The sequence below is a fragment of the Diadema antillarum genome, unplaced genomic scaffold, assembly GCF_040938485.1.
Source record: "Diadema antillarum isolate AM-2024a unplaced genomic scaffold, OU_Dant_1.0 scf00000140, whole genome shotgun sequence".
NCBI lineage: Eukaryota > Metazoa > Echinodermata > Echinoidea > Diadematoida > Diadematidae > Diadema > Diadema antillarum.
Window position 1 is genome coordinate 1561597 of NW_027271029.1, and position 23404 is coordinate 1585000.

Genomic DNA, 23404 nt, shown 5'->3' on the forward strand with positions numbered 1-23404 from the left:
GTAGTCGACCAATTTAGGAACGGAATAACAAAACGCTGCATCAAACTACATTAACTCCTAAGAACTGGGCCCTGTGATAAATTGGAGATAAGGTCACTAAAGTTGCAATACCTAATGACTTATAATCTATGTACAAATATAACTTTCCGCAAGGTCGTAACACGGGAACTGCCTATTAGAACTAATAGCTGTGAGCTCATGTTCCTCCTTAAACAATACTTGCAGTAATGAAGTAATCTTCGTGAGGATATCAGAAAGATGTTTGGAAGGACTTCATGGCCGGCCTAGAACAAAAGCGAGGCAATCGTAGTTGATGTAGGGTCAGGACGCTAGAAGTCACCGCGAGCCAAAAGTGTGTATACGTGGCAAGGTATTTTAGTGTTGGCGTTATAATGTAAAAACTACGAACTTGTATTCTCATTTATCGCGAATGCAGCCCCTTGAATTGTTAAAAGAGAAAGTTTGGGGTTCGAATCTTCTTCGGTGCGTTCATCGGGGTACTACATGTTTTGTCCCTCTCTGGTGTATAAATGACTACCTGGCAATCCTGGGGTAATGATAATGGCAGGTTTTAGTTAGAGCAGTGCTAACTCTGATGAGGCTACCCTAGTTACCGGGCAATCTCGGAGTAATGATAATGGCAGGGTTATCCGGCAGAGCAGTTTTAACTCAGATGAGGGTATGCACCCTGGGTATTGGAGATTATGATAATAACATTTACAAAATGAATCTTGCCACGTGCGTTTATCCGGTAACAAGATGTTTTGTACACCTTTTTGGTGTATAAATGAGTACCTGGCAATGTCGCTGTAATAGTAATGACAGGGCTAGCGGTTTTACATTAACTCGGAAGAGGCTGCCTGGGGTCAAAAGATTATAACTATAACAATAACATAATCATCAGTGTTTGAATCAGGGAGGTGGGAGAGCTTACCCACCTCCCTGGTTGAATGAAATAGGTTCGTTTTTGTGTTTAGTTTTCCGTGGAATGGAGGCAGACGTCGATCCGTTGTCTTTTCAGTCGCGATCAGCGCTTTCAGTCTACGCCGATGGTGATGAGTTGATGTTGAGTTGGTCCCCGAGACCATCTCGGCAACACCCACATCTCAGTCGTCTAGCTAGCAGTGACCACGAATACTATGAACGTGAGAGATGAGCTTGAAAAGTGCTGCGAGGCAAAACACTGAAGACGTGTTACTTGTACCATTCGACAACAGTTTGACATTTAACCGTTTGGGAAGCATCATTCAATTTACTCAAACTTGTTTGGAGCTTCGAGAAAAGTCCGGGCTTTTTTCTTCCGTGCAAATAAATGAAAATTAAAAAATAAAACAACAAAAAACAATGATAACTATGCAAAACCTCAGTAACATTGGAAAAAGACCAATCCACACATAAAATCCCAAGCGCTATCAAAAAAAGGGACAAAGAACAGCACGAAAATGCTTCCTTTAAAGTTTAAAAGGGAGATTTAAGCATACTGATTGAAAATGAAAATTCATTCGGTTGCCATCCAAATGTTTAAGCCCACGCACAGATTTGCACTCCCAGGTACGCGGTGATGGTCACATCATATATACATTCAGAGGGAAATAATTCTCGATTCGATGTTTCTATAGTACTCACCCTGAGTCTTCTGAATGCAGCAGAATTTTGCTGTGATGACGTCATGATGACGAGATAGAACAGAGTCGCTGCAAAAAGCACTGTCCCTTCCGAGCAACGAGCCATCTTTGTGTGTCTGCGGAGTGGAACAGAAGCAAGAGGTGAAAAAGGGGTACACTGAAACGTAACCATGGTAACCGCACATTGGACACTGTGGGAGCAGGAGGCAGGTGGAAGAGACACTTAATCCTGTCTGTCTGGTGATGAGAGGGTGTCATCCAGAAGTTCTGTGCGGAACGAAGTTAGAAAGGCTAATACCAAATCAAAGCGGAATGAAACCACTGATGTTATAATGTAGGTCTGAAAGGTTCGGAAACGTACCGTACCGAGCTTGAGCAACGCTGAGTAAAATGATACTCTTTAATTCGAGGAATAATCGCAGACTTAGAAGTGACTTGCTCCAACTTTAAAGACAAATCATGGTATTATTCGCTCTAACTCTTGACGCCGTTTTCAAAGACTGATGTGGAGCAGTACCCGAACGCGAATCAGTAAAATCCGAAAATCATATAGACGAATCCGAGCTACGCAACATAACTCGTCTTAACTCCTCAAACAGGGATACAAAATATTAGTAATCCCAAAGAATATCGGGGACTTTCGGTGCCTCTCTCTCTCCCTCTATACCGTTCGCTCCTTTCTCTCTTTTTCTCAACCTCAGCGGCGCTGTTTATGAAGTACAGTCAACTCCAGAATGTTTTGGCCATCCTTCCTCGGTGTTTTTGCGCAGGAAGCAGGGGAATCATTAAATCAAGAACTCATGCACTTACTTCAAAAGTTTTGCCGTCTGTTTGTTAGGTTGAAGCTCGTTCCGCCGCCACCACTTCTAGACATTTTTTATCCGTAGATTAACCTGACGCAAGTGTATTTTCATAAGGCATGCAGGGTGGTTATCTCAAGCAATTTTGCTTTTGTAACAGCCCCTGCAACAGGTTTCATTTACCGGTATTACTTGATTACAAGAGACAATACTGTAATTTCAGACAATGTAATGAAAAGTATAACGATGTGTTCTTCTACAAAATTTGCTTATAAAAAACCAACAACAAAAGCATTGACGTATGTGCATGTGATAATACTTTCATGTATGCCTTGAGTTTGCCTGCACATCATACACTTCGTTTGTTTAGCACGCATTTTCGTTGGGTATATGTTCTTTATGACCATTCCACTGTATTCACTTTTGACTTTTGCATTATGAAAAAATTGCAGAAATAGAATGAACTGAACTGAAGGGGGAAAAAAGTGGTGGTGGTGGGGGTTGCAGCTCGTTATTCCGAAGGTTCATTATTCCGAAGGCTCTTCAGTCCGAAGATTCGTTATTCCGAAGGTTCGTTATTCCGAATTTCATTTTCGGATTAACAAATCTCCGGAATAATGAACCTTCGGAAAAACGCCACAAATGTTCGGATTAACGAACCCTTTTTCATTTTCAGATTAACGAGCCTCTAGGTATAGGGAATTGTGTGTTTCGAACTAACGAACCTTCGGAATAACGAACCTTCGGAATAGCGAACCTTCGGAATAACGAACAGCACCCGTGGTAGGCTGGTTTGGGAGATCTATTCCGGTGGGAACACTGTCTTTGGACTTTGAATTTCTATACAAAAGGTTCTGTGCTCCACAGGGGAAGAGTGTGTATTTCGATCATCACTGTTCGCAAGATTTACCTGACATTGAACCACGTACGTGAAATTTAGACACCCTAATTGAGACAAGACTGAATATAAACAAACCAACTTCCTCGAAAAATCGCAATTGTGATTTACATGTACCACACAATAGGAATTATTGTACCGTGTTTTTTCGATAGGACTTTGCCGGAAATAGTAAATTCAATTATAGTTTCTTATATTTCCATCCGACAAAAGTGTACAAAATAATACAAAACATACATTCGATTGCACACATCACAATATTGTGTTTGCAATTTATCAGAAATACGATTAGTATAATTTGCATCATCAAAGGTAATACACAATTCATACAAATAAAGCGAGTGATAAGAAGAGAAACGACGCATACTTTGCAAGGTTGACAGAAAAGTGCATTACACGCGTTTACCTAAGATGCTAATCATTATAATCCACACGAGAAATTAATTGAGTATATGAATATAAGAACGACCTAAGTCCAATTTTTGGCCAAATTTAGTTTGACATGGGAAATTGTAGCTTATGCATGGACTCATCTTGTGTGTAAATGATAAATCCTAATTACCCCCGGAAGTGCCTGAAATGAATGAGTTAAATCTTATATTAATGTAAGAATGATGGACTTGGGTCATTCTTACATTCATATAATAGCGCCCTCTCTCATCCTTCTCCCATCTCTATAGCAGAATATCATGTATATGAATCAAAGAACGACCCAAGTCCATATGAATCAAAGAACGACCCAAGTCCATCACACAAAATGGCCTCTCCACAATTAATGTAAATGTTAATTGTCATAATAATATATGTTCTAATTTGTATATACAATGTTGCCTTCCCATCACAGTTAAATTATTAAATTAAATTAAAATTATTGGACAAATAAAACAGATATGAAGTTTTTTTTAGTTTACTCGAAATGATCTTCCATGGACTTGGGTCGTTCTTATATTCATATACTCAATTAGAAATAGAACTGGTGTGATTGTCGTCCTCTTCCTCACTAAAACCAAATGGCTTTATAAAACACTCTGAGATTATGATATCTTTAGCAGGAGGGGCTTCAAAAAACGTGTTGAATCTTAAAATTCAATACGAGTATCTGACATGGGTGACAACGAATACACTTGCATAAAGGTAGAGAGGATTCGTGATGTATACTAGTTATAGACTAAGGTATTTGGTTTTGTATCGATTCCTGTATAGCTGAGTTGGTTGAAAAGGGAAAACCATCACCGTATACCTAGAAATCGTAATTAACAATAATGACCTAGCTGAAATGTCCCAGGTTCCCCTTTTCACCGGATACTTTTGTTGATTTTATTTTATTTTTAAATTAATTTATTCATTTGTTTATTCTATCCTTTGGGGGCGGGGGGGGGGGGAGTTATGAGCGCATCACAACAAATACACTAAGTATGACATCAGCTTCAGGACTGAGCCAAATTTTGTTTATCAAGTGTCGTCTGTTGCTCGCAGTGAAAACCACAACATAAAGTTCGAAGAATGATTCAATATTTCCTCATTGAAGGCATCCGGATGTTGTCTGACAGCTCAATTAAACATCAAGAAAGGTAGACACTGCCCCCGTTATCTCAAAAAGCTGTAACCTTAATCTCAATAGAAATGACTCTTCTTCAGGTTAATGTCATTATAATTATACACTTACGCCGCCGCATTCTTGTAATATTGTTGATTTAGAAACGGAACAAGTAAAACTATTCCTTAAAAACTTCCGCTGACAAAGGTATTTATAAATGAATTACGTTACTAGTTTACTCCGCCGAAAATCACAGAGATTCACAGTGGGGCTTGACCCTACCAGCGGAGTGTGCAATATGTGAAGCTCCTCCCCTTCAACCAGCACTGCAAATATTTATGAAAAGAGCTTCAATTCCACCTGTAAATCACCTAATAGGCCTTCATATATATTTATATTACAGTTCTATATCGTCGTACAAGCGTATTTGTAAATACTTTGCCTTTTACAACCTACTGAACCTTTAAAACAGTCGCACGAAGTAAACACACCTCCAAAGTCCTTCTGTCGACGCCTGTAAAGAGAAAGCGAGGTGAATCACTTTCACTAATTGAACAGCTAACCTTGCAAAGACATGATTGTTAAATCCACGCCGTTTGCCCGCTGACGGGAACAACAAGGCTGAAACTGCAAGACACGGATGCGTATTGTTAATAAAGACAGAAAAATTAATCCGAACGTCTGCTCTCACTCTTGTAGTTGTAGGGGAAACAATTTGTTTATCGAAATGAAACGGTGTGCCAACAAATCTGCACGTGTATCACTGCGTGTGTAAAACTGCGCGCTCATTACAGCTACATATATATATAGGATTGTAGACTTCGTCTTTGATCGCATCCCTAAATGAGCTCCCAAAGGCGACAAATCGCAAACAAAAACTGAAAAGATATCGTTCATAATCAACCCACCCCGTAAAGAAATGGACTGACGTTTAAGATCATCAGCTGGAATTATCAAAGAAATAAAACAAAACAACAGGTCAAACTTTGCCCCATAGTGTGATAAGTACATTATTATCATAAAAAAAAACCAAACAAACAAACAACGAAACTGATAGGACTAAAAGACAAAAGAATCCAAGCCAATTTACACACTACATATTTATTCTCCAGAATTCTTTTGGGACATCATTTCCCTCCTTTCTGTCATGTGCAATTCCATACCCCACACCATTGATAGAGCTCAGAGTGGTAGAGGATAACTTTTGTTACAGTTTGCAATATCTGCACTGCTGAATATGCAACATGAAATATCACAATATTTTCATGCTCAAAGATACATTCCTGTCAAGATACCAACTGCCATAAACAGATTATACAGTAGAAAACATGAATAAGTTGGTTATCTGTCACGAAATTTGTGACAAGAATGTAATCAATCATTTTTTTTTCCCTAATGGATATTTCTCTTGGTATGTCAACGGAATATGCGTTCTTGTTGGGGACAGCCATGATCTCCAAAGACACCATTTACCTTCTCTGGTACCTCCACCAATTATGACTGCAGAAACTACGTGAAATTGAACGTTTCTTCCAAGCAGTCATGATCACAATGAAGTCTTAACGTACCAAGTTTTAATGGCATCCCTATAAGATTTTATTTAAACCAGCTTTATTTTCTTTACTTTTCTCCCAAAGCACAACTATCTCCCAAACCGCCGCCACCATGCCCTCCTTCTCCTGCTTCCTCCCTCCTTATCCTCCTCCTCCTCCTCCTTTTCTTCCTCCTCTCCACTCCTCCTCCTCCTCCTCCTCTTTCTCCGATCCAATCCCCCTTCTCCTCCTCTTCCTCCACTTCTTCCTCCGATCCAATCCTCCTCCTCCTCTTCCTCCGATCCAATCCTCCTCCTCTTCCTCCACTCCTCTCCTCCTTTTCCTCCTATCCAATCCTCCTCCTCCTCTTCATCCGATCCAATCCCCCTTCTCCTCCTCTTCCTCCACTTCTTCCTCCGATCCAATTCTCCTCCTCCTCTTCCTCCGATCCAATCCTCCTCCTCTTCCTCCGCTCCACTCCTCCTCCTCCTCCTCTTCCTCCGATCCAATCCTCCTCCTCTTCCTCCGCTCTACTCCTCCTCCTCCTCCTTTTCCTCCGATCCAATCCTCCTCCTCTTCATCCGATCCAATCCTCCTCCTCCTCTTCCTCCGATCCAATTCTCCTCCTCCTTTTCCTCCGATCCAATTCTCCTCCTCTTCCTCCGCTCCACTCCTCCTCCTCTTCCTTTTCCTCCGATCCAATTCTCCTCCTCTTCCTCCGCTCCACTCCTCCTCCTCTTCCTTTTCCTCCGATCCAATCCTCCTCCTCCTCTTCCTCCGATCCAATCCTCCTCCTCGCCCTACTCTGCCTTGTCACTGATCATCTTCTCCCCCAACCCGTCCTCTTCCTTCACTGCTTTGCACCTAAGACCTATTACCATTAATGTATAGCGAGTTCCAACTCCTGGATTACCAAGAGCGTCACAGCTCCAAGCTGGAGGCGACTAGGTGAGCGTAAAATAGGTAAGTCTACGTAGATGGGATTTATCACACAAGGGAAATTGGATTTATACCATTCTAAAATCGGTGTCATCGAACCGCATTTCCCCTTTTGCAGAAAAGAATTGCACTGCAAATGCCAGTTGTGACAATAAGATGGTTCATGAGGTATTTTACAGCGGCTTCCGGTGTAGAACGCAAACGTGCGGAACGTCAACTGAGATTCATACAGAACGCGCTTGTTTACCGCTAACAGGAACAATTTCTGTTTACCAAAACCTGAACGCGCCCCGTGTGTACACTAGTAAGGAATTTCGATTACTCTAAACTCCCAGTGTGGTTGAGAATCCAGTAAATAAAATATAAGGTCTTCTTTCTAACAGTATAGGCCTACAAAATATTTGGTTAACAGACTTCGAGCATCTACTGAGTAGGCGCATTAAAACATATCAGACCTTTTTTTTTCCTGGGGCATGTGTGTTTTCGCTGTGTGTCTCGCAAAAGACAGCTCTGTAATCTTACTTTGAGCCACAAAACAGATGTCCTACATGATTTTACCTGAATGCTCTCTTTTCGGAGGAATGTAATAATAAGAATAAACCCCTGAACAGCGAAAAACTGTATCCCTATGAATAGGTTATTGTGACAAGGACTAAAAGTAAACACCGAACAGTCCATTTGAGAATCTATACACCTGATCGTCCTTTTCATCATAATGTCATTGATCCGTTTGCTGTGCATACTATCTACCTATACACCTACAACTTCTTAAATTGAGAACAGGTTATATCTTGACGGACGTATGGTAATTATAATCATTCTAGTTTGCAGCATCTAATGTATTTTTCATTGAGAAATATGACAACAAATTGAAATGAAATGAAATTATATCACACACAAAAGAAAAATTAAAAAAACAACAAATGATTGAATCTACGTAGATACTAAATCTAGTAATATACTCTACCTTGTATTTGTTTTTTTTTCTCCACACGATCAAGAAAATATTCGAATTTGATGCCATTCGATCACAAACCCATGCTGAACCTTTAAATCCCTTGCAGTCTCTATCTCGCTACGCACATAATTGAAGGGGAAACACACCGCTCATTTACCTTGTTTAAATGGTGCCGGTGGGATGTTGACATAGGAAATGTTGATTCCGATATCAAGACTCATTGTCCCCTTCCGCGCATGTAATATGTCAAAGATGGAAGAGAATTTCGACAACTTTTAGAACAAGTTCAGAACAAAATGACAGTCTTCTACGCCATTTCGACTTCAAAGCTGCCTCCACCATATTGCAGTATCTGGGTATATCCCCGTATTCCGTTTGTTTGAGTGACTTTTTTTTTCTCCCACTTGTCAAAAGAATGTGCACAGGTGCGTTAATGTGTACGATTTCCGTTGTCCTTGTGAGGTCAACTATGAAACGGGTGAATTATTTCAAGGTGATTTTTTTGTCTCTTTTTTTTTATCTTTCTTGACGGCTACGCTTAGGGAATTTTGAGTCGTAACTCGGGAAGAAAAGTCGACTTCAGTGTGAATGTTTACACTGCTGACTTCGAACCTATCCAAGCGTTGGTGTTAAGAAATCACTCTGTATAGTATGAAACATTTCATGTGGATAAAGAGTGTGAAAAAAATATGTACGACAACGGTTAATATTTGCACAGTCGAAAAAAAAAAGAAAGACGACGATAATCCTATTGTAGATAATTGAATTCGAATAGCATTTCTCTACATTTCCTGACATTATTTCACAGTTGTCCGACTGAATACTGTTGGTGGGGAATGATAATTGTTATTTCACGGATTTAAACTCACCATGTCACGCGTCATTGAAACACCATGACTATAGTATCGCATTCACTACTGACTTTTCGGCACCTTCTCTTTAAAAAGACTTGTGAGATTAAAAATTGACAAACTTACAGACAACTCATTGTTCTACTGTGCAGATACTATTATTCAGTATAAAGATATAAGAATGGTTTATTGAGAAGAACACTGTGCGACTATTATCCAGTCTCAATGGCAATGACATTTGATACGAATAAGATCTTTTTAAAAAATCCATCACCACCTCCGACATTAGCAAGTAATGAGCCAACAATAGTTCGGTTCTGCCTTTTTTGTTGCATTCTGACCCAAAAGTTCTTGCGCTATTACGCCTCCATAAAAAAAAAAGAATGATATGCACATTAACATGGGAAAAAAAAAAGAGTACAGATGGGTATTACACAAGGAATCGTGATTACATTCTCTGAAAATTTCCACCTCTTCAAGAATCGTCGCCAAGACAGGAGACAGTCCTGACTTGCCCTCTTAAAGCTTTTCTTTCTAGAGTCCCAATGCAATTGCCAATTCAAACGAAGTGCAAAAGAAACACTAAAATACGCCTCATTTAGGAAATAAAAATGGATCCTTACTGGTATGACAGATGAAAATAAAGAAAGAAAGACCGCACCCTCAAGCAGACGGATAGTGCGAAAGAAAAGCACAGCCCCCTATTTTCATTGTCAATCAAAGTCAATATAACCGATTTACGATGTGTGAATCCATAAATGTGGTAAAAAGCTGTCATTGTCGGATTTATATGGGATTAGGGAGGGACGGTTTCTAATGATCATGTGGTTGACCCTGAGCTGACCTTATAGAAAATGTTATGCAGATTAAACATCGAACCATGAACCTGATCGAACTGAACTGAACACCAAAATCGAATACTACCACGGTGATTAAAGATGAATACCGCCTTCTTATTGGTCAATGCGGTGTTAAGCGCGCGAACCTCTCCTGTCACGTCTCTTCGGGCGCCCGTTGGAAACATCAAATGAGTCATTTTTTCAGAAGATGCCCAGGTACTTGGCTCTGCGAGCAGCGTTCGATGCGCTCTCTTTCAAATTAGCAATGATGCGTGTAACTAGTCTGTGTGTCACGCCTTCCTGTAGGATACGCTCTTTTCATTCTCCATTATGAATTGTCCAGGTTCAGTCAGAACGACAAGAAGAAGAATCATCCTCAAAGAGCAGTTTAAAGAATTTAATCTTTTTCGTTCTGCTTATTATATGTATGTGTGTGTATGTGTGTGTGTGCGCGTGTGTGTGTGTGTGCGCGCGCGCGTGTATGTGTGGGTAGATGTTGGTGTTAAGTTCTACACGTAAGCTGTAGCGGAGCATTGTCCTATTTCTCCTCGTTTAAATTATCAACTATAATATACGATTTCAATTAAAGCCGTTCTAAAATTCCATTAGTACTGCACAACATGACTATACAATATGTGGGGGGGGGGGCAGAAACCTATGATTAGTTGTTTCTCCATGTTTCTCTTTTAACGATCAGTTCAATTCCATTCGGTTCAAGTTGGTTTAGATAAATCTTTCATTTTTTGACAAGTCCAATTCAGCAACGAGTATAAGGAAATAAATAGCTATTGCACATTGTAACGTTGAAACGTAATAAATGATGAAAGTGAACAATACGTATAATGTACGAAAATTGTATGAACAGATGTTGCACGCGTACATAGCAGTAGGAAAGCTGACTTTATAACTAATATCTTGCCTTTTATCAATCATTTGGTTGTGACTCTTTTTTTTTCAGCAGGATGTAGCGTAATTAATTGCCTCCATTGCTGTGGGACTAATCTTTCAAGTTCTGTACCAGTGATCTATCATATTGAAAAGGGTTAGGGAGGCAATGAAGGTAACGTGTGAGCGGAATTAATCAGATATGAGAAAGACTAAATTAGATTACTTAATTTTGTAGCTATGTGCGTGGCTGGCCATGCTACTCGCTCCGCTCTATAATTTCGATAAGGCATGCACTTACGTTGATATCCTGACATTATGAAAATAACTTTCCTTACTATTTTGGCAACGTTTGAAACATAATTTTGTGCGGTATGATGATGCTAAACATAAGAAGTGCAATGTGAAACATAATTATGGAGTCGCAAGATTACAGTATAGAAATAGATGGAGGAGAAGGCAACTCGTCTGGTTACTAAGCAACCGCACAACAAAAATTTCGTCCAATCACTTGCACAATTTCGATGTTGTGCTTTAATAATCCTGAAATATCAACATTTTCTGATGGCATTTCGCGGACTGCTTATCGCGACAAAATCACTGAGGAGCCTTTAATCAGAACACTCATTACATCAATTTAAACATCTTTCATGCTTCAAGTACGACTGCGTACGTTAGTTGTCGTAATTGTGTGCTATATCAATACAGTTTTTGCGAAGAAAATACACGGGTCGGTCGCATTCTAGTAGAAATGTCATCATTGATGCCATCCGGCATCCGATTCTCATCGCAGATGAAGGACAAATTTTGCAGCTACTTTTTTCCCCCCATGATCATATTTCCGTCGCACATCTTCTTTGACGATCACGATGCTGCGACTTGATTAAATCTTTCTCTCTCTCTCTCCATCCACTAAACAGTCAAACCTGACTTAGCGGCCACCTGTCTATATACCGGCCACCTGCCATACGCTGCGACTGAATAAAAAAAAATCCACAAGACAGAGAGAAAAGAGAAAAGCCGTGTTAAAGACCCTGTGTATAGCCAGGGAGGTGGCTTCCACCTCCCTGGTATAGCTATAGCGGCCACCCGTCTTAAAGCGGCCATGCAGCGGCCACCAACATTGTTTCCCGCGGTAGATTTTAAAAACTGTGTACAGCGACCACAGACCCGTATGGAGCCAGAGGAAAGCCGAGAATTCAGGGTGTTTGTTTGTTTGTTTGTTTGTTTGTTCGTTTGTTTGTTTTTGCTTTGTAGCCATGCTGGTCTTGTATTCCGGAGTGGTGATGAACTCGTGAGAATGTTCATGCTGTATATGCACACTCGTGTGAACACAATAAACTCGATCAATAACAGCATTGTTCAATGCATGAAACACGTGCATATGTATGTACACGACAGTAAGTAATTGAAACAATAATAATACAAGTCATGTAACGTGTACGTAAGCGATACATTCAAAATGTCGGATAACTGCCTATAACGTCCACGCTTTGGGTTTCCCTTGGGTGGCCGCTATAGACAGGTTTGACTGTATTTGACTGGAGTGTGAACTTGTAGGCCTAAATTAGCTATAAGAGCATGTTGACTTTAAAAAAAAAACAAAAAACCAGTAGGCCCAACTCTTTTCGTCACGGCATGTACCAAAATTTTGAATATTTCGGCATATGATCATGTTCGTCTGTAAAAATGTGATTCCCATCATTTGTTTCTAAATCATTACCATATTTTTTTTTTTTGCGAGTGAAATGTTATCATGTCAATACTTAGTGTAAGCCTATTATACGTATTATACGTATAGGCCTACGTAAAGAGAGAGAGGGAGGGGGGGAGGGAGGGAGAACATGACATATTTCATTCAGTGTTTCTGTGTGCTGAAATATAATGTGATATATAATTGTCCAGGTTTTTTTAAAGAAAAAACGACAAAAAAGGCATAAGCGTCAGCCAACAAGTCTATCGATGTTATCAATAAAGCTTGCAGCATACTCGCAGGGAGGTTTTCTCTTCCCACCTCCCTGGTACACTCGTGAGGAGAGGGTCAGCGTACGTATACAGTAATACCCTCGCTCCGCGCGAACCGAAAAAAAAGAAAGACATCACTACACGCATTAATGACGTCACAGGCACCGAGTCACTTGGGAACACACAGAAATGATTCGTACCGAGGCGAAGAATCCCATAACGTCGGTTGTAATCTAGGTATAAAGTGATTTGATACAGATGCCCTTTCAGAGACATTCTGAAGAACGACATGAATGCCCGAGGGGGTAGGCAATCTCACATTCACACATATCTCATGATCTTACCAGGGAGGTGAGACTTAAATCACCTCCCTGATGTTACTCTTCGAATGTATTTAGGGCTCACAAGGGTAAATAATCCCCCATAGAGACGTGTGTTAAAATTCAGATTTCAAAAAATTCTGTAAAATAGCTGGGAGAAATGAAGTGTTTCATCTTCACTAACCTGGATAAGTGAGATATACCCTGTCATCCATCAAATTTCCAAGGCAGGTTCTTCGACTCAAACTCTGTCCAAGGATCCGCAAAGCCAGACTACGAGTTCTTTTCACTCAAAAAAAAATTTCCGTACACGCACCCAATGAAATATAGTCCCTTCAAATTCCATGAGAAAAACTTTCATCTTCAAACCAAAATGCGGTTTGTAGAGGAATTCATACTCAATATCTGTAGCTATTCAGTTTTATGCCAAACTGCATTAATGATTTTTATTTTTTTTCTTCATTTGTTTTGGTATCTTTGGTACGAATTTGTGAAGGGGTCTGGGACATTCCATTTTATTTACAGGTGTGAACCCTTTAGGGAAGTGTTCAAGCAGTCACTTCCGTTGCAGTATGAAGTACTATAGACCCACATACAAAATTACGTGTACCCATGACAGAAATACTTGTATTATTGTCCCGAAGGGGCTACACACATCGTCAAGGGCGGAGTGCGGAGTGGTATTCATGTTTAGCGTTTATCAAATGATTTTTTTTTTAAATTTGTACAGTATGCACCCACAAACAATTACAATCGGATTCCGCTCTGATAACTTTCAAAATGATGAAACAATATGAATGCTATATCAGAGTATGAAACTATAACCTCTTACCTACGTTTTGCAGACACCCCATTCAATTTGGTTATGTGGTTACAGAGAAATGTGGATCGTTTTAGAGCATGCCATGGGTCTGTTTCTTCCAAGTTAAAGGACAAGTTCACCTTCATAAACATAAGGATTGAGAGAATGTAGCAATATTAGTAGAACACATCATTGAAAGTTTGAGGAAAATCAGACAATCCGTTCAAAAGTTATGAATTTATGAAGTTTTTGTGCAGTACCCGCTGGATGAGAAGACTACTGCAGTGTATGAATAACTTAGCTTTAGATGTCACATGCGTACAACAATATAAGGAAAATATAAAGAGAATTTCACAAAATTCCATCTTTTGAAAAAAGTACACATTCCCCTGACTCGTTACCGACAAATGTTATGGGTAATATTATTCCCCCTGCCTTTAGAAAGAGGCAAGTCAAGTGCTCTCATGCGAAAAAAATGAAAATATGTTGAATTTTCTTTTACATTTTCTTTATACTGTTGTACGCATATGACTCACAAGCTGTAGTAGTCTCCTCATCCAGCGGTTCCAACACAAAAATTTAAAAAAATCATAACTTTTGCATCGATTGTCCAATTTTCCTCAAACTTTCACTGATGTGTTCTACTAATATTGTTGCATTTTCTCAATCCTTATGTTTATGAAGGTGAACTTGTCCTTTAAGCACATGGATCCTCTTGATTTTGTGTTTTGATGTGTGATCACTATGGACAAAACTTGGAGTGAAGGGATATTCCTGACATGCTCTATAAAGATCCCAGTTTCTCTTTGACCACTGAATCAAATTGGACGGGGTCTTGTGTAAGGTGTAGGTAATAAGTTTAAGTTTTATACCTTGAAATTGTGTTTGGAACGATTCATTTGTTCACTTAGTTTTGTAGAGGAAAATCTGATTGCATTTTGAGGGGATGTACTGTTATTTACTTTTTCTGCTATCCTCTGTAAAGTAAGTAAATTTGTGTGTTTAATTCGAAATAATTCGTTAGCCTTTCTGGAGGCTAATGAATTGTAAATAATAATAAAGAGATAATATAAGAGAGGTGAGGCATTGGGTATTTTGTTCAAACATCATCGCTTCACTGCCAAGAGCTGGCTTCAGCTCAGTGGTTCCATATAGTGCCGCTGCTCGGAAAACAGTAGGTGACGAGGGCTCAATCTCAGGCTACATAGTTCCTTCTTTGTCACTTAATTGGCGTTCATAGAAATATAGATCGAACACACAATGTTAATTACGAAGAGTAACAGCAACAAGAAAACGTCCATAAGGATTAGCAGTTGTTTACAAATCTTGACAAAATGATGTATTTTGAATGCACTGTGATTCATATTAAGAAAACTTGTAACGAAATCTTCTAATAGTTGATTTCCAAGCAGTATGATGGATTTACAATACCAGGTTCGGGTTTTATAGAGAGTGAGACAGAGATAGATAAAGAGATAGATAGATAGCTAGATAGATAGATAGATAGATAGATAGATAGATAGATAGATAGATAGATAGATAGATAGATATAGACAGAAAGGGATAGATACAGAGAAAGGGGTAGGTGGCTTTACAATCGGTAGACGATATTTCATATGCCACACATTTACAAGTTTGACAAGAATATTTCACGAGAAATTCTTCAAGACGATCGATGATGATTACGACAAGCGAATAGAGTGGAGATCATTTAATGATCACAGCAAAAACTATTCGGGCCTGAAGCTATACAGCATGGTGCACCCACACTATAATGTTTGTGAACGTGCAATAGATCCCAACAATATCAAAGTGTAAGTTCTAAAAAGACATCGTGTCAGATACCGCTGTAAGGCATGTATCTTTAAGCAAGCAAGTCAATTGTCATATTAGTTAAACGACATACTCCACCTGTACCGTAGCCATAACATGTATGTTCACCTGTGGATTGATTTATGCAAGTGATTGGCAATCATGGTAAATAGCTGGAATATGTGGACATGACTATAAAAGGGGGATCTTTGGCCCTAACACGTCACCATAGACAGCATATATAGGAACTTTGAGATATGGCAAGTACATACATCTCTGGCAGCCAAATTAAGTCGCAATGAAATAACAATTGAAAAGTTTGTGTTTACACGAGAATATTATAAGGAAACTTTTTGTGTAGGACGACGGACGGACGGACGGACCATGGTAGTAGCTCCACGGACGGTTGGATCCTTTTCCTAATATCGAAGCCTCCTGATCCAGTAGGCAATACAACAAAGCAATAGCCAAAACAATGAACACCATGATGGTATCCGCTGACTATGATTTTGTCTTCAAGGAACAAGGTTCATTTACTTCAGACTTTCTGAGTTTCTCCACCCTCCCCCCCCCCCCCCCACCCCCGAAGAAGAAAATACCACCCCTCGATATTCGTTATAAGAGAATGGGCGCCTCCAATTACTTTCTTAAACATGACTCTGACTTCGCATACGCATGATGCTTGATCAGTGGGAGTTTTAGATGAAAATTTCGTGGACTGAACCAGTTACTAAGTTTTCTCCTTTCCCTTTAATCGATGAATGTTACCCTAGCACAAATATTACTGCATTGCAGGCAGTCTTTATTCTGAGGTGATTAAAGCACAAAAGTGAGTTGATGCAAGCCCATTTGAATCAGCATCGGCGAGACTGTTTCGCTCCGCTCAACTCGTTTTGAGTGAATGGGTTCTGTGGGACGGGCGAGTTATTTCACACAGTCATGTCAAACGTGACAAATGATTGTACACCGATTGAAGAGGGTGCTCATTTGTCGCCTCTGCGCGGTGCACCTGTCGCGGAGGAGCGCACCTCTCAAAGGGGGCGACGACGCCGGGGGATAGGCACCAACGACCGTGTCCTTTTGTGTTCGGAGCTCCCTGACAGACGGGGCTCAGCGATAATTGTCAGCAGTAAACATGAGTGAGTAAATTAAAGCCCCTTCTTTTGAAACTTCCACAAAATTCCTTTACATACGACGGAGATCAAGGGGGAGGGGATAGAGGGTGAATAATACACGTACTGTGAGCAAGTGATATGACTACTTATTCAACATCATTGGACACTTTTACTTAAACGTGACAAGAAACGATTTAGGGCATAGACTGTTGGGACAAAAATGTTGAGGTTGTGAAATGAATATTTGTACAATTGAACGATGGAAACGGAACTGAATAATGAAAATAATGATAGTTATAACGTAACCGGATACCTGTCACTATTCATAAGATGGCACTGTTCAAACCTGATATCATCTTTCAAGGTTAGATAGAAACAGGCACGAATGTAAATCACATGAAAATGTAGTTGTTTGTGTATCTATGTCGCATTTTTACGAGAACATGGCCTGGGTTAACAAGGTCATTCCAGCACAGACCTGTAAATGTTATCGTGATTTTCTTTCTCTTCTTCTTCTTTTTTTTTTAAATGTGCGTGAAATTGTTGTTGACTAGTGTTGTTGATGCTATGCATACAGTTTGGTTGCGCAAGAGCTACAGGTTCGGGAGGGGGGAGCCCCAGTAGAACATGGCTTGTGTGTTTGTGGCACAACCTTTTAGTTATGCTCCAAATAATCATTCTTAACGTTAGATGTGCCATCGTGGTGCTTCTAAAAAACTTATTCTGTTCGTACCACCATCAACCAAAAGGCATAGGATGTCAATGGTACTTCTAAGCAGTGACACTAAAGGGCTTTTTACACTTGCAAATTTTTGCTTAGTCCCGTACCGACGGTGGGGCTAAGGGGGGGGGGGGGGGGGGGCTTAGCCCCACCGTTGGTACCGGACTTTCCTTAGCCCACTTTCTGTTTACACTTGTTTTTGGCAAAGTGGGCTAGCCCCTCCGATAGTCCCGTACTATCTGGCCCTGCAAAACAGCAGGGTTAGCACCGCAATTGCGGTGCTAAGCAAGCGAGTGTAAACAGAACGAAAAAATAATCCGGGGCTAAGCGACGGAGACGAAGTCCGACCCCCACTGACCAATCAGAAACGAGGTAATCAAGTGCTGCCGGTGCGTGCGTGTACGTGTACAGTGCACAGCTTAATCATAAATATTAATGTGGCTTGGAAAGTACCGGACTAAGAAATACGAGTGTAAAAAGGTCAATTTTCTCCTTAGCCCCGGACAAGAGCTTAGTACGGGACTAATTGGCGAGTGTAAAAAGCTGAAAAAAATTGGTACGGGACTAACGATAGTCCTGGGTAGAGAAAGTACGGGGTTAAGAAACACAAGTGTAAAAAGGGCTTAAAAGAGCGAGGACAACAGGTAGCCAATCCCATCCAAATCTGACGTATCAACATTTTAAGGATGTTTTATAACCGAGAACATTCTGCTTTGAGATCAAGTCCTGAGCAGAAACATTCCTTCAATTCAGGAAATGTTCTAGGCACAGACTTCATGAATCTTCCACTGATGTAAATGGTTTTAGCAGACGCAAATTTGATTTATTTACAGGAAATGGCACGTTTGGATTACTTCCCTTTTGGAAGAGTACGGCTGGATGGCAGACAATACGGCGAACTCTCCGGGGCTCGAAGCTGGTGCAGATTCCCCAGATGCGTTGGCACGGAACAGTTTTTTTTTTAACCCCCTCTTGTGGATCATACAAAAAGACTTCTAGAGTTTACAGACCCTCGTGGCTCGTAATATATTATCGAGATGTTATCAGAGCAAGAAAGCAATTACTAACGTCATCATTCAAATGAATGGTTAAAATTTCATAGTGTCCACACGGGATGCCACAGTTACTATCTGAATTGAGAGCATCTCATACCTAGGTTCGTTAGTCATGAAATTATCATTCTTGTTTTGTTTTGTTTTCCTCTGGGATGAATAGTGGTTGCATTATGATATCTGTGCGTACCGGTCAAACATACCGTAGTTTGTAATCCGTCAAAATCCTCTGTCGTTTACATGTACAATTAAACGAGCAACAACTGCAAGCCTAATATAACGTGGAGAGTGCGTCAATCGAGGGGAATTTGTACTTACAAGATGTGCACAGTCCATCAAAAAAGAAACAGACAAAGATAAGCATACAAACGTTACTAAACATTCATTAAAGCTTAGCTGAGTACACATCATCTCTTTTCCCTTGAACTTTTGTGAACAACAATCAGGACCAACATACACCCCCACAAAAATCCATATCTAAATGTCTCGACGTGGGTGAGCAGATGTTTGACGTTATCTACTAATTAAAGGACGAAGAAGACACACCTAATCTATATTCGCCGAACGCACATGAATCGTCAGCTGTTCTGAAGTACTTTGGGCAAGGGTAGCTTCAGTGAAAACTGTTCTGAAGGGTCAAACTTGCGTCATGAAACAACTTGCTTTAATTCTCTTGAGGGGCTTGTTCATGCTCGTGTGGTCACACTATAGATCGCTTTCTCTTCCTTCGATAAATGTAAGAATAAGAACAGAGGAGGGAGGAGGGAATGGGTACTTTAGCAGAAACAAAATTAAATCAAGCAAACAAACAAGCAAACAAACAAACATGTATTATCTATTATTACGTTGGGGTAGCACATTTTAGCTTGTCTTATTTTTTGTTTCAAAAGCAATAAACATACAAACCGAATGTTGACTAAAATGAACATCTAAATGCTGACATGACTGACACATAACAACAATTTTGGGGCAATTGAGTCGAAAATAATAGCGTCATCATTTGAATACTCCTTCAAAATATTGAATCTATCAAGTTACAACAAGTATGAAAAAAAATGAAAATGCTTGAGAGCATAAAAAATGCACTTTAATTTTTTCCTCCGCGTTTCTTGATCTCACTAACTGACGGAGAAATCACTCTTGCAAAGAAAAATACATATATAGGCCTATAAGTCATCCTCTACTTTTAATCTTGCTAAATTGCAGACATTTATTACATACACTACAAAAATTGACATTGTAAGTCACATGCGACGCGCGCGCACACGCACTCACAATGACGATCTACACAAAGCGAGTTTATCTCTACGAACTAAAGTTGACATCTATTACTCCTACTTGTAATATATTTCCACATTGAAGAGCCTTTCAATCATGACAATAAGCTACAACAACTTCACTCGAATAAACTTGTTATGTGTTCCACCATGTTGCCAATTACGCGGTGACACGCACAATCTCCCCCTCGGCCTTCCCTCTGCAAGCACGTTCCACATCTATCACCCCAGCTAATTGCACCCGGGGAAATATTGGGCAATTCATTAGACGAGGCATGGAAGCGATTAGATCTTTGACGGCAAGCCATAGCATATCACATTCAACTGACACAAGACAAGTGTGAAATGTGTCAGGCCATTCTTTTTTAACGATGTTGTTTTTATCGTTCTCGTTACAAAAGAATAATGCCAGGCAGCTCGAGCGCTCAGATTAACTCGACATCAATGACCCCTAAATAATCCTGGCAATCGAATTCCTACGAAATACCCGATCGTCTACGAGCCAATCTCCCGTTTGAATAAAAAGCGCACTTATCCTTTCTGACATGATATCATCTAAATTTTGATTTAAGGGAATTCTGAGATTATCCAAAGTAGCACTTCATTCTGCTTTTGCAGTTGTTTTACTTTGAGAGAATACAGATCACCGTTTTTATTATTATTATTCTCCATGACTGATTTTTTTAGAAACTCGGGAACGTTTAGAATTTAAGTATCTTAGCTCTCGATAACGTTCATCACTGTTTCCTCATTATAGGAATTATCTTCAATGGCAATGCAAAATGTTTAGTTCGTAGTATGGCATAATAGACACTGGACTCTGACGAACACTAGCAATTATAATTATCAGATTTCATATAAGAATACTATTTCATTAAGCATTAAAAGTTTCTTTATTGAGACATAAGTCGGAATCAAAGTATTGCTCGGTTGCAAAACTCGAAGACGGTATAACAATAACATTAAGTATGCAAACAAACCACTTTTTAAGATTTTTGTTTGTTTTTTTCTATCTCAACTATTTCAAAACCGATTTTCATCAAATAAACTTTCATTTCCTCTTAGAATAGAATGCTCTTTAATATTCTGGTGACTCGTGAACACGGGAAACTTTGAAGTTCCACAACTTTCTTGTACTTTAGGTTTGGTTTTGATGAAACCCAAGGGGGCTACACCCCTTGACATGCAGTAAGGAAAATAACTCTTCGTTGTTTCTTAAAACGGCAACACATAAAATCAAATGTCAACTATCGCGACAATTTCTGTCGACTCAATGACATGACATTGACATGGAAAATTTAACAATTTCCCCTCTTTTCAGTATGAGAAAGGATACACTATCCAATAGATGAATGCAGTATTAAGAGGAACCTTTTATTTGCTGCTTCCTAGATAAAATGCAGGCTACGGATTAATCAAAATAATGACGACGGCAATGAATTGACAGTCACTTATACTTTGCGCACAATATCCCGCGAGTAATAGGCTGCTGATATAGGTCTGCGACCCGCATGCATGCAATACATACGGAACTAACTAAATTTTAGCCCAACTTGACATTCCACTCACGTCATGTTCAAAGATTATAAAGGTTAAACAAAATAGATCATTTCATCTGGACTAGATGTTTTGATTCCGAGAACGGTTTCACGACCGATTGATTTCACTTTGTAACTTTATTGAACGTTACCTGGATGAATCAGAACTTACACAAATTGTTCAAAAATTATAGGCCTATACTTACTCGCTCACATATTTTGTGATGAAAGTTGCTATCGTGCCAATTGTGTAGTGTACTAAAGAGATTTACTTTGGACATATCATTAAGCATATAGATTGACAACAAAACGACCAACATCTTATCAGTCAAGCTGTTGGCTTTATCCCCTTTCATTAACAAAGGAAGGCAAAAAACAGTTATAACGATTTTCTGGTTTTGTTTTGTTTTGATTTGCTTTAGCGCAAAAAAAAAGGACTTAAGAAAGTTTAGGAAATTTAATTTTTCATGTGTTGGCTCACTTTCTCCTGGGTATTATTCAGACGATGCAGTCGAACTGCTTTAAATTCTAGGAATACTGAGCTGTCATGGACTTGGCCATGATATCCCAGTGGAATAATCACTCGTGAACAGACTAATTCATCAAAAGAAGTTGAGGTCACTTTTGTTCCCATTTTCAGGGAGAGAGTGATCGAGGGAGGGGGGGGGGGGGACGAAAAAGAAAGAAATCTACTTTTTGGCACCAACCATGCTCTTTTAATCTTAAATCATATCACTACATTAACCATCCATCACGGGGTAATGAAGGAAAAGAAGATTACATAGGAACGGATACTTTGTCGGCGGTGTCAGGCTGCGGAAAAATACTTTGGGGGGGGGGGGACGTTAACTGCACACAATAGACGAAATTTAGTTTACAAATTGCGTGAAAGGCGCTAATCTGACACTCTGACAAAGAGCGAGGGATTACCATGGATACCGCAAAGTGACACATCATCGCATATGATAACCGAACGAAGCAATCGTGGGATTTTCACAATAGCGGAGGAAAAATAACCGCAAGTATTATACTTCATTGTCCTATGACTGACGAAGGGTTTTGACGAAAATGGAACGGACGAAACAGTGCCAAGAGCTGGTAAAGTCTGAATGATCTGTCAAAAGAAATTTAATAGGATCCCTGTCGTGGCCTCACCCCCCCCCCCCACCTCCCCATCATTAAAAAAAGTTACAAAAGAGACAAAGCAAAGGAATAAATACCCCAACATATTACGCCTGTCAAAACCGGTGTGCTATATGAACATCTACCGTGACAACTAAATGCACACAGTTGACTTAATGGAATTCTTACACAACTACTAAATTATCGGTATTATTATTTTTGCTGAGAATAGCAAAACTGTTTTCTAATGGCAAGACGCAGCCAACTTCATTACGAGGGTAGTTTCTTCACAAAGTCTGAAATATGTAGCTATTCAGAAGATAATATATACCATACATCAAAAGGAAACATATAACAATTTAACTTCTGTCCGTGAATATTATACCAGTCACTCGGCGTGTTAAATTGACGTCTAACTTCTTTCTCGTCTATTTGACGCCAGATTGAGCGAAATGGGACGAAAGTCATAAAACGACGCAGTGGGGTGGGGGGGGGGGGGCAAGAGTTTGTAAATAATGAGCTTTGCTCCAAGCAGATTCAGTTATTGAACGTAATAACAATTGAGATGACTGTCAAAGTTTCTATAGAAAATGACCAGAGTGATGTCATCGGCAATAGGCAATACAGGTGCAAGGAAATGAGGTAGTCATCGAGTTGCGTAAGACATACGACTGACGACCATAAAGTCTGGATACTGTGGACATGACTGTAACATTTCCAGCTTATCCACCATGAAAAAAAAAACCAATATCCTTTAACTTCATTGCTACATTCGACGACACGTCATGATATACATCCTTAACAGTCTACAGAATA

At 39.7% G+C, this 23404-nt stretch overlaps 1 protein-coding gene across 1 annotated transcript in view; it reads right to left on the reverse strand.

Annotated features, from left to right (window-relative positions):
- The window catches only part of LOC139721223 (papilin-like), a 78752-nt gene that overhangs the window by 33434 nt on the left and 21914 nt on the right, over positions 1-23404 (reverse strand). Inside the window, exon 2 of the mRNA XM_071632547.1 lies at positions 1627-1741. Within this exon, the coding sequence (XP_071488648.1) occupies positions 1627-1731 (105 nt within the window). The 5' untranslated portion in view covers positions 1732-1741. The remainder of the gene's footprint in view (positions 1-1626; positions 1742-23404) is intronic.